Source organism: Balaenoptera physalus (assembly GCF_965194825.1).
Source record: "Balaenoptera physalus genome assembly, chromosome: 10".
Classification (NCBI taxonomy): domain Eukaryota; kingdom Metazoa; phylum Chordata; class Mammalia; order Artiodactyla; family Balaenopteridae; genus Balaenoptera; species Balaenoptera physalus.
This window is the reverse complement of record NC_138889.1, coordinates 109,889,374-109,900,763: the sequence shown is the minus strand read 5'-3', so window position 1 is coordinate 109,900,763 and position 11,390 is coordinate 109,889,374. Positions and strand designations below refer to the sequence as shown.

The 11,390-nt window shown below is 62.2% G+C and overlaps 1 protein-coding gene across 6 annotated transcripts in view; it reads right to left on the bottom strand.

The window, feature by feature from the left end:
* Positions 1-376: 376 nt before the first annotated feature.
* Positions 377-11,390, bottom strand: part of TPCN2 (two pore segment channel 2) — a 33,987-nt gene continuing 22,973 nt past the window's right edge. For 3 of the 6 annotated variants that reach the window (XM_082477647.1, XM_082477648.1, XM_082477649.1), the window contains 12 exons: positions 11,053-11,172; positions 10,893-10,952; positions 8,940-9,068; positions 8,186-8,235; positions 6,705-6,804; positions 4,589-4,660; positions 3,308-3,381; positions 2,713-2,794; positions 2,548-2,630; positions 2,164-2,245; positions 1,693-1,787; positions 377-1,189 (listed from right to left, as the gene is read on the bottom strand). In XM_082477647.1, the coding sequence (XP_082333773.1) occupies positions 1,111-1,189; positions 1,693-1,787; positions 2,164-2,245; positions 2,548-2,630; positions 2,713-2,794; positions 3,308-3,381; positions 4,589-4,660; positions 6,705-6,804; positions 8,186-8,235; positions 8,940-9,068; positions 10,893-10,952; positions 11,053-11,172 (1,026 nt within the window). In that variant the 3' untranslated portion in view covers positions 377-1,110. Of the gene's footprint in view, positions 1,190-1,692; positions 1,788-2,163; positions 2,246-2,503; positions 2,631-2,712; positions 2,795-3,307; positions 3,382-4,588; positions 4,661-6,704; positions 6,805-8,185; positions 8,236-8,939; positions 9,069-10,870; positions 10,953-11,052; positions 11,173-11,390 lie in introns of those variants that run through there. The other 3 variants (XR_014268104.1, XR_014268102.1, XR_014268103.1) reach the window with 3 other exon arrangements.

The window sequence follows — 11,390 nt, the reverse complement described above, 5'->3', positions numbered from 1 at the left end:
GACAGTTGTTTTCTTCTTTTCTGTAATGCAAGTGCCTGTCTTAAGATTTGATTGCAGAGGCGTCCACTTCAAACACAGCTATCTCAAATAAACACATTGGCAGCCGCTCGATGAGATAAAGAGCCAGGCCACCTTCCTCCACTGAGGCGCCTTTATTTTAGAAATCTTGGTTGATTTTGATAACTGACCATTTGGACCACTTTTTTTTTTCTTCCTTGGCTTTAAATTCCTGCTCTTATGTTTCGAATTCACCAATAAAGAGTGAGCCCCTGAAACCCTCGATCCCAACAAAAGCATGACCCCAGGCCCACACTCTCTCTCTCTCTACCCGAGACCTCACTGTGTGGCCCCAGGTGTACTATGTAATTTCCAGGTCTTGTAAGTAATAAACCTTTATTTTTTCAAAGTTTCCTGACGGTGGTTGCTGAAAGGCATCTTGCTAACACAGTACGAGCCACAAGGGCTGGTCCAACCACAGCACTGGCTTCTGACAGGCTGAGACCTGGTGGCCCCGTTCCAGAGAAGCACAGTCGTGTCGGAATAAGGATGACAACCTCATTCTGTGCAAGACTTATTGATGGAGATGACTGGCATTCTCACCCATAAAGAAACGCACCCAATCACACTCACACGAGCCATACAATAATAAAAAGTCCAGATTCTTATCATGTAAAACCAGGATCCCAAGCTTAATGCCCTGGAAAGCTGCCGGTTGGCCTGTGCGGGCCTCACGCGGGCCTCTGGTCCCTGAAGGCCACCAGCAGTGAAGGCACCACGGAAATCACAGGGCACAGGGGGAGGACCGCTGCCTCTCCCTTCCACACTGTCTCAAAGGTCCCTGTGGAGTCGCCCTCTTTCCATATTTAGAAAAATAAGTCTCAGGGAAGCAGCTTATGAAAGAAAGTGGTGTGGCCAGCACCCGAGGGGCTGCGGAGGCGGCCCAGCTCGGCTGCAAAGCAGGGCCTGCGTCTGTCCCAGCCTCGGTGCACACGGTGGTTCTGCCCAAGGGAAAAGCCTCTCCACTGGGCCGCAGCCGCCTCCTCCCCCGACCGGCGCCCCTCCAGAGGCTGCATCACCTGCCGCCGCCCCAGCCCGGAAGGCGCCTGGACGTCACCTGCACAGCTGCAGGTGCGGGTGGTGGCTCAGCTTCTCTATCAGCTCCTCCTCCGTGGGTTCCTCCAGGGCATCCCTGCGGGATCGGGGACAGCATGGACGGGGAGCCCTGGGCGCCTCCAGAGGAGCAGGCGAGCACAGCCGACGCAGAAGCCCCGTCAGCGCTCGGGACGAGGGGCCCCTCGGAACCACCCCCCAGGGACTCGGGTCCGTCTCTGGGATGCGTACGTGGCGTCCCTCAAAGCCCGGGAGGACGGCTCTCTGCGTGGCTGTAACAACACAGCAAACGCTCAGAGACGGCAGTCTGACCACCCGGGGCTGACTCTGGGGCGACTGCCACTTCCCTGAACCAGCAGAGGGACACTCTCCAGGTTACCATGGAGAAGAGAAGGGCGAGGCTTCCTCGGGCCACCTGGCTACACCCACCAACAGGATCACCTGGAGACCACCGGAACCTGAGGGCGCTTCCCTAAACATGCTCACTGGAGAGGACAGAATCCCGGCCCCGCACAGGAGCGGAGGCAGACCCCGGGCTCGTGGGGACCAACCGCCCGCCCACCGCCTCCCCCCTCCACGCACCTGAACAAGAGCTCCACGGTCACCTCAGAGGTGGCCTCTAGGTCCCCTGTGAGGGACTGCAGGTGACAGCGGCGGTCCCACTTGTGAAGGAAGTTCTGGCAAGAGGGAGGGAGGGACGGGTGGCCAGTAGGCGTGGGCCCTGCGTGGAACCAGCCTTGTCCCCCTACCCCAACCCCAGTGTCGGCCTGGCTGAGAAGCCCACCCTGGACATCGGGACCCAAGGCCACCAGCTCCTACGGGAGCAGATGCCTGAGAGCCCTCCTCCGGCCCGCCCCCTCCCACAGGTCAAAGGTCAGGAGCATTCCAAGAGGCCCCCAGCAGCCAGGGCGAGCAGCCCTAAGGGAAGACGGAGCCCGAACCCACCAGGGCTGCCCGAACCCAGCACGGCCTCTTTGGACCAAGCTCCAGGTGGGCCCCCATCAGCAAGTTAGCAACTCCAAAAGAGAAGAGCCCGGGCAGGGTCGCCGATACCTCCAGAATCAGAGCCAGGAACAGGTTGACCCAGATGACGGACGACACCAGCCACCATAGCACAAAATAGATCTTGGACCACCTGCGGAGAACGAGGAGGCCGCCGGGGCCGCCCGTGAGCCGAGCACGGCTGCTCCCGCGACGTCGCCGTTCCCGCCCTCGAGCTGGCCCAGCCTGGCCTTTAGGGGCGCTCGGCCGGCGAGAGCGGGGGCCCGTCTGAGCTCCACAAGCTCCAGGCTGAGCCCCTTCACCCCACGAGCCCCGCCGTCACGGCCCCCAGCGGCCACCTGCTCCTCCACGCACCCCGCCATCCCCGGGAGGTGTAGACCCAGACGCGCACCCCGCGCAGAGCCGTGGTCGGGGCCGCCAGGACGGGTCACTCACGGGCCCGCGTAGCGCCGGAAGGCGTCCAGGAACACCTGCCAGTTGTTCACGACCATCACGTCCCACAGAGTGACCAGGGCAGCCTGTGGGGCGGCAGACGCAGGGTCCAGGAGGCCGCGGGAGGCGGGGGCGGAGGTCCCGAGGGGCGGGGGGCGCAGGACTCACGGCAAAGTCGTCGAAGTTGTTGGTCCAGTACTCCAGCTGCTCGAAGCTCCCGCAGGGTGCGGAGCCGTTGTCAGGGGCCAGGCTGGGGGGGGCACAAGCCGGGTCGCTGTGAGGCGGGGGCAGGACACACACCCGGGCGCCCTGGCACCGCCGCGGCCCCTGCTCGGCGTGGACCCAGCTGGGCTCCTGAGAAAGTGGGGGAAAGAGGAGACGGCCCCCGACCTCAGAGGCACTGAGGGCAGCGAGAAGCCGAGCGCTGTGGACACACACGGCCAGCGGCCGGCCCGGGGGGGCCCCCGGCCCTACAGTTCAGGCCTGGCCCTGGACGCCCCCTCTGCCGGCGCGCGGCCTGGCCTGCAGGTCCAGAAAGGGGCACGGCTGGGGGCTCTGAGCCGGCACGGGAAACACCCTCAGGGCAGGTTCTAGGGAGGGCTTCGGTGAGGGGCGGGCGGTGGAGAGGCCAAGGAAGAAAGAGGAGCCAGGAGGCCCCTCCTGGGAGCTGAGCCTCACCCCTCCACCCCCCGCCCTGCCCCGTCACCCCGGCTCCAGCGCCCCCCGAGGCGAGGCGCTCTCTGCACCTAGGAGCCCCCCTCACCTGCTGTTTCCAGGAGCCACGATGACGCCTCGGAACAGGATGATGCCGATGACGGCAAAGACGTAGTAGACCACCTAGGGAGGCAGGCGGGGCCTGTCAGCACCCCCAGAGGGACCCCCGCAAAGCCAGGCTGAGGCCTGCGAGGGCGGCATGCCAGCAGGGACCCCCGCTGCGGGCACTGCCGGCCTCCCCGGGAACACTGGGGCTCCCAGGCACCTGCGCCAGAGGGAAGCGGGCGGGGAGGAGCCACCGTGGGGAGCCGCAGGATAAACCGGGGGCCCCGGCGTAAGAACTGAGGCTGTCCACCCCTCCTCCAGGGCTGGTACGGCAGGAAGAGGGTTCCACTGAGAACAGGACGGCGAGGGCCAGGGGACGGTGTGCCGTGGAAGGGTGGCCGGGAGCTGGCCAGGTCCCTCCGGAGAAGTCCCACCACTCTCCCCACGTCCATCAGGAGACGTCTGAGTGCACCGCTGGGCAGCCTTGTGCCACGGTCAGAGAAGCGGCTGCTGGCCGCCCCCGATCTGTCCCCAGCAGGCCCGGTGGAGGGGGCGGGGTGCAGCGAAGAGGCGCACACCCCAGGCTAACCCAGCCCCCCTCTGGGCCTGTTTCCTCCACTGTGCAAATAGGGGTCTGGGGGCAGTGCCCGAAGCAAGGTGCCACCTCTAGCATCCCATGACAGCCCAGAGTGCCACAGGAGCCCCCTTATTGTCCAAAACAAGAAGCAGCAGGGCTTTGTCACCTTCTCTCCTGCCCTCCAAGCCTCGTGCCTGGAGCAGCACCCCGGGTCCCTGCTCACGGGGCCCTGCCCCGCCTGGGCCACAGGGTAGAGTCAACAGCGGGCGGGAAGGGCTGACCCCAGGGTGGGGGACATCGCGCTCTCTGAGCAAAAGTGACTGTGAGTTCTCGAAATCTCTCTGAGCAAGGATGGTTGACCAAACCCCACTGGGGGCTCTGGGGGCCCTGAGGGGTCCCTGGTGCCTCTTACATCTTTCATCTTCTCAGTGTGGCCCCTGGCCCAGGACACAGGAGGGATTCAGAAGTGACCAAGAGGATCTCTGGCTCGGGAAGGGGTGTGGTCAGGTAATGCCTCCAGCCAGACCAGCCCCGAGCTCCTCTCTCTGGCTTCCTGCCCCGCCCTGTGCTTCCTGGGCCCTGGTCACCCGCTCCCCTAACACAGGGACCCTCCTTCCGAAGGCCACCAGCTTCCTGTTGAGCTCTGGCTCCCCATCCAACGGTCCAGCTCCACCCCCCCGAGGGGCCAGCGCAGGCAGCCAGACTCACCACCAGGATCCCGCCGAAAGCCCGCATGTTTTTGATCAGGTCCAGGATGGTACTAGCCACCACGGCCATCAGCTGAGACAGGGAGAAAGCACAGACCCGATTCCTCCTGGTCCCACTGAGGTGACACCAACCCGCCCACCACCCAACGCTGACCTGGAAAGGCAGGAGGAGACTGGTGACTTCCCAACCCACACACCTGTACACACACCCCTCAGGCATCCAGACACACCTCACCTGTACATGCACCTGTACACACCCACAGGCCCCCATACACACCTGTACACACACACCCAAGGCCTCACACACACACCTGTACAAACACCCACAGCCACCCATACACGCCTCACCTGTACACATACCTGTACACACACCCACAGGCCCCCATACACACCTGTATGCACATACCTGTACACACACCCCACAGCTACCCATACACGCCTCACCTGTACACACACCTGTACACACACCCATACACACCTCACCTGTACACACACCTGTACACACACCCACAGCCACCCGTACACACCTGTATACCCATACCTGTACACACACACGCTCATACCTCCATGCCCACCCATACATACTCACACTTGCATACACCCACCCACGCAGATGCATATACCCCCTTCCCTGCAGATACCTCCACCCACCCAGCCTCAGATGGGTCTAAGTCCAAGCCCCTTGGTGAAGCCATGGTGTGCAGGGCCGAGGCCCACACTGCCCACCAACCCACTCAGGCCGGGTCAGCTCCTTCCTGGTCTGGAGGCTCCTAAGAAATGCCGACCTGGAGACGGCCGGTCAGCCCCGGGTGACAGGGTTTGAGATGGGGCCTCAGAGACCCCGTCAGGAACCCCGGCTACAGGCCACCCTGAGCGCCGGAGAAGGGCTTTCCGAGCAGCCTGGTTACCCCACCTGGTAAGTCAGGAGGACACAGCGCTGGGTGGTAGCAGGCGGGGACCGTGCTGCACATGTGCGCACGTGTGATTATGTGCACGTGTGTACATGCATGTGCGCATGTGTGTACAGGCGTGTGCAGGTGGTCACGCGTGTGTGTGCGAACGCACACGTGTGATTATTCGTGTATGTATATACAGTTGTGCTTGTATAAGCGTATATTGTGTGTGCTCTAGTGTATGATTATGTGTATGTGTGTGATTACATGCACGTGTGTATACAATTGTGTGTGGTTCCACGTATACACGTGTTGGTGTATGCACGTGTATAATCACGTGTGTGAGATGACGCATGTGATTGTGTGGATGTGTGATTACGTGTGCGTGTGTATAACTGTATGTGTGCTTGTGGGTCTGTGTGTGATCACATGCCTGTGTACATTATGTGTATGCATGTGTATAATCGCACAGGGGTGTGTGTGTGTGTGTGTGTGTATGAAGGTCTAAGGGCAGCAGCCCCCCTCTGCACCCAGGAGCCCCGACCGAGCCCCCTTCAGATGGGAAATACCCTTGGGTGACAGGTCACTCCCCTGACAGGCCAGGAGCGCAGCTTGGTAGGAAGGACAGACATGCACAGGGGAAGGACCTGGACACTTAGAAAGGGGTCAGATGTCCTCGGTTTCTTTTCTCCTGGAAAGTGCTTAGGAAAGCAGACGGGAGCCTCCGGGCCGGGCGGGAGCTGGGCCTGAGCACGCGACTCCCGCCTCCCCTCCCCTCAAGGTGGGTGTTACTCCGGGTGGGAACATTAAGAGAAACCGAGGCTCAGAGACGGTCACAGGCCGCCCCACTCCTGCCCTGGGGGTCCTGGAAATGAGCACCAGTAGCCACCAGCAGCCCGTGCCGAAGGCCTTCCAGAAACGCAGGGTGGCTGGGAGCACAGCAGGTCCTCGCAAAGGTCAGGGACCCCGAGGAGCACGAGGCCACCCCTGCAACCGGCCGAGGGGCCTCACACGCGTCCCCCGCACCCCTCGCCGTCCTCACCCACAAAGCAGGGCTGGGCACTCATACTTCCAACCGCCGCCAGCACGGCCCAGCCGCAGTGCAGGGCGGGGCCGCAGCCCGAAGGGCCCCAGGTGGCGGGGGCAGCGCTCGGCCCGTTCCCTGCCCGCCAGGCGCACCCGCTCCCAGAGCAAGGCCACGGCGTGCGCAGGCGGGGGCGGTACCTCCATGCTGGGAATGACGCGCAGGAAGCGGAAGACTACAAGCATGTTCACCAGCCGGGTCACGTCCCACAGCGACAGCAGGCCCAGCACCTCCGGCTTCCTGCGGAGACACGTGCAGACGGCTTGGGGGAGGCCGGAGGCCAGCGAGGAGCAGACGGGAGACACGGGGTCCAGAGACAGAGACGCAGAGGCTCAGAGAGAGCCCCAGAAGTGCCGGGAGCGCGCCCCGTAGCCAACCCCAGCCGGACAAGCTCCATCGTGACAAGAGGGCAGAGCCTGAGCCGCCCACGCCTGCAGCCCCTGGCGGTCACGGCAACACCTTCCAGGGCACAGCCCCCCGCAGTGCCGCGGGGCTACCCGACCCCCGTCCTACACGGGAGAACACTGAGGTTCCGGACGCCCAGCTCGGGTCCCAGCAGAGCCGGGAGAGACGGGGCCCCGACCCATCCGCTATCCTCTGACCCCGCTCCCTAACCTCTGAGCCATCCCCTGAGCCCTGACCCTGTCCCCTTGGTGTCCCTCATGGCCTTACTGGCCTCTCATTTCTATTTAAATTTAAACCCATTCACACCCAAGATGTCACCCCCCCACCCCAGCCCACCCTGCCTCCCCAGTGCGGGTTTTAGCGCACTTGAGAAACAAGGTGAGCCGGCGCCAAGGTGCCGGGCGGTGCAGCAGCCCCACCGCTCCCAGGGCGCAGGTCCCCGCCGAGGACCGCACAGCCCCCGTCTTCCCGACACAGACCCTTCCCGGGACCCTAAGGAGCTGCAGCCTTCCAGCTCCATCCCCGTCTTGGGCAACTCCCAGCCGCTCCACTGAGACGGAAGCAGCCCAGCAGAGGGACCAAGACACCAGGGCTGCCCGAGGTTGGCACGCGTGCTTGCTGGCAGCTGTACTCTGGGCAGCGAGACCCCAAGCCTGCCACAAGCCACACTGCGAGGCGCCCTGGGACCCCTGGCCAGATGTCCATCGCTCTGCGTGGCTAGAACACGTGGCAGCGTGAGTTCAGCGAACCCCGGGCCATCCCTGCCATCTACGGGGAGATGAACTGACACCCAGGGTGGGAGGTGACGACCCCGGGTCCCAGGGCCTCCAACCAGAGGAGGGCCCCAGCCCGATTCCAGTGCCCCCAGGACCTCCCTGCTTCTGGCCCCCAGCACACCTGGGCCCCGCGTCCCATCCCGGGGTGGGGGTCAGGGGGCGCTGAGCCGGGGCACTGCAGGCGGCACCTCCACAGCTCCCCGTCCTGGCTCTGGGAACGCTACCCTTCTGAAGGCGGCTACGAAGCACAAGCACAGAGTCCCCAGGAGCGATGAGACGGGGCCTGTCCCCATAGGCCTCAGCAGGGCAGGAGCCGCCGCCGCTCCCCCGACAGTCGGGCGTTTGGCTCTAGAGCTGCCCGGGCCAGCGGCCGGAAGCCGGGCGCACACCCTTCCCCGGGGCGCTAGCCAGGCCTCCCTGGGTCCTCCACGGTCACATACCAGCCCAGGTGTGGGAAGCCGTACGCAGCCAGAGTTGAGATCTCCAAAACCTTTAATCACAAAAGAAAAGAAGCTCGCTACGGCAAGGCTCACTGGCAGCTCTCACACACTGCCCCCAAAGGGGGTTCCGGGGAGAAATCAGGACCAGGGGGGCCCTATCCCCACGGTGGGTGCCACGTGGGGACATCCTGCAGCTGAGAAAGACACCTGGCCTCAGGAGTCGGTCTGCACACACGAAGGGCAGGGCTCGGGAAGGGCCGGCCGAGTCCCGGGCACGGGAGAAAGCTACTCGGTCAGCTGTCTCCCTCCTGCTCCCAGGGGCCCACGGCTCTAATCCATCAGATACGAATACGTGTCATGCCAATATCGCCGCTGTGACACGCCCACTGGGCGTGGCCCCTCACTCCCCCAGGCCCTGGGGAAAGGTGTCCCGAGACCCGCGGTGCCTGAGAACCCCTGCCCCTCCCTCGCCCACGTCGAGGCCCCACTGGCCAGCGGGGACTGCGAGTTCCCTCCGGGCCTCCCCCAGGGGTCAGGAGAGGCAACCTGCCACCGCTGCACACTCCCACCCACGATGCGCAGATGCAGCAGAAACCAGCCTCCTGAAGCCGCCCGCCAAGCAGCTCAGCCGGGGGAAGCCAGCCCCTGTGTCACCGGAGGCGGGAGCCCCAGTGCCCACGGCCCCCGGGCCCAGCCAGACGCCGAGCGCTCCCCGCCCGCCCCAGAGCGCGCCTCGGCCCGTCTCAGACTTTACCAGCAGGACGACGGTGAGGAGCCCGTCGAACACGTTGCTGGAGGAGACCAGGTACCCCTGCAGGCCCAGAGCGAACACCTTGAGCAGCATCTCCAGCAGGTAGTACAGGATGAAGACGCCGTTGAGAATCTGAAAAGGGAGAAGCGGGACCCGGCGTTCAGTCCCGGTGCCGCCCGGCTCCCCAACCGCCCTTGCCCCCCGCCCCCCCCCCCCGTAATGGGGCCCAGGAGGGATCCACGCGGCTTGGACGCCACAGGGCCCCTTGCATCCCGCCCTGCTGCACACGGCGAAACCCACCACGGGAGCTGCACACGGCGAAATCCCGCCCCTGCCGGAGCCATGTGACCCTCTCCTCCCACTTCTCTGCTGCCCCTCGGCCCCTCTGGGCTGCTCTTCCCGAGCCCCCCGCACCCCCAGACACGGGCATCTTCAGCGCCCCCTTCTTGCCCCATACCCTCTCCTCGGGTGACCTGCACCCCGTGCACGGCTTCAACAACAATTCGCACGTCTGCATCCCCCGACCCAGACTCCCCCCGCCATCCGACGGGCCCTCAACCCCCCAGGCCCGGTGTCTCCCAGCCCCACATCATTTCTATGCTGGCAGGGCCTGGGTCACCCACACCTGCCCCATGGCTCCCTCCCCACGGCCACAGCCGGAGCCCCACCCCCAGACCTCTCTTCCCTGGCCTCCTCGGGGGTCTCCGCCTCCAACCTGGCCCCTCTGGTCCAATCTCCTGGGGACACCGGGCAGTGTCCTTCCCTCACGGAAACTCCTGGCTCTCAGCAGCCTCCTCCCAGTCGCGGGGGGGATGTGTTTAGGAGGCCTCGTCATCAAAGCTGGTCTCGGGCTATGGGGTCACTGTCTTTTTTGAAGCCAATGAGTAAAGTATCAAGTAGCTCTTCCCTTAGAGGGGGCTACGTCGGGGTGGGGTGAGGGGGGTCATGGGGTCAGCAGAGCACGGCAGTCACCTTGCCCGGCATCCAGTCTAAATTCTATATCCTTAGCCAATGCTGTCTCATTCACACCTACACAGAGATCACCGTTAGAGGCAGAAGAATAAACATTTCTGACCCTGCATTATGAGCAGTTATCAAGGGGCATAAAATGATGGAATTCTGCAAAGTCACCTCAAGAACCCTACGTGGCATTGATCTGACCAGAAGTCTCTCATAAGCAATCAAGCTGACTCGAGTGCTTAAAAAAACTATTGTTAAAAAAGATAAAATACAGGTCAACTGTATCCAACTTGACATTTGTCAGGAATAAAAACCAGCCACCTCTGCAATATGTTATTCACACAGAGGAGACTGAACAATTCCTGTCGAATCCAGGAAAAAAAAAAAATTAGGAAAGTAGAAAATTTGATTTTCCTTAAGTGTAAAATAGAGGAATTTCAAATAGCAGGTCAAGAAACCACTTCTTCAATTTTGATGCTGTAAGTTTAACTCTATGTTTAATATACATGACCTAATGTGTCATTTTTTAATTGGACAAATCAAGCTTTTCTTATATAATTAGAGAACATTCAATGGTTTTCATCAACTTAATATCATTCATAATATATTTCATTAAAATAAACTTTAAAATACATGCTTTGTGAAGGTCTGGCATTAAGTAATATGGGGGCGTGGGGGGCGTGTACAGCTTTTTGCTTAAAATCCAAAATGGAAAAATTGTTTTTAAGTTCCTAAGGAGTTTGACAAGACCTCAGAATGTTAGGAAAGGAATTCTCTCTACACAACTCTCCCTCCGCCGTCCGGCCCGCATGCCAGCTCACCCGGGGCTCCACACGGGCTCCCGGCTGCCCTCCCATGGCCGGCACCCCAACCCCTGGGCCATCCCTGTGATGCCCTAGAACAGCCCAGCCTCCCAGGGACCTGGGGCCCCAGGTGGGGAGGCTGTGCCCTCTACCCCCGTGACTCCCCATCACCTCGCACGGCTGGAGAGCTCACCCCCAGCACGAAGTCATCACGGTCCTCGGGCAGCACATCTGCATCCAACACCAGGAACACCTGCGGAGCCAGAGCGGACGGCAACTCAGCCCCAGAGCCGGGAGGAAGGGCAGGTGAGAGATCTAGGGGGTGGGAGACGCCAGGGCAAATCCTCACTCACACAGATGGTCACGAGGTTTCCAAGGGCCATGAGGTTGCCCAGGTAGTCAAAGTAGCGGTGGCTGAAGAGGAACTGGGCGCTCTGCAGAAACGGAGACCAGTACTCGGGCCGCGGCGGGTGCTGGGGGGACACACATGCTCAGAAACATGCCGGAGGTGGCCATGGCCACAGGGGCCCAACGATGCCTGTACCCCCTTATCCTGGGGTTTGACCTCTTCCTACCTTACTTCCTATCCCAGGCTCTCCAGCCTAAGGAAATCGTCTCAAACACAGTAACGGTGTTATGCGCAAAGATGTTCATCACGGTCTTTCTAACACCGAGAGAGGTGGAAATAACC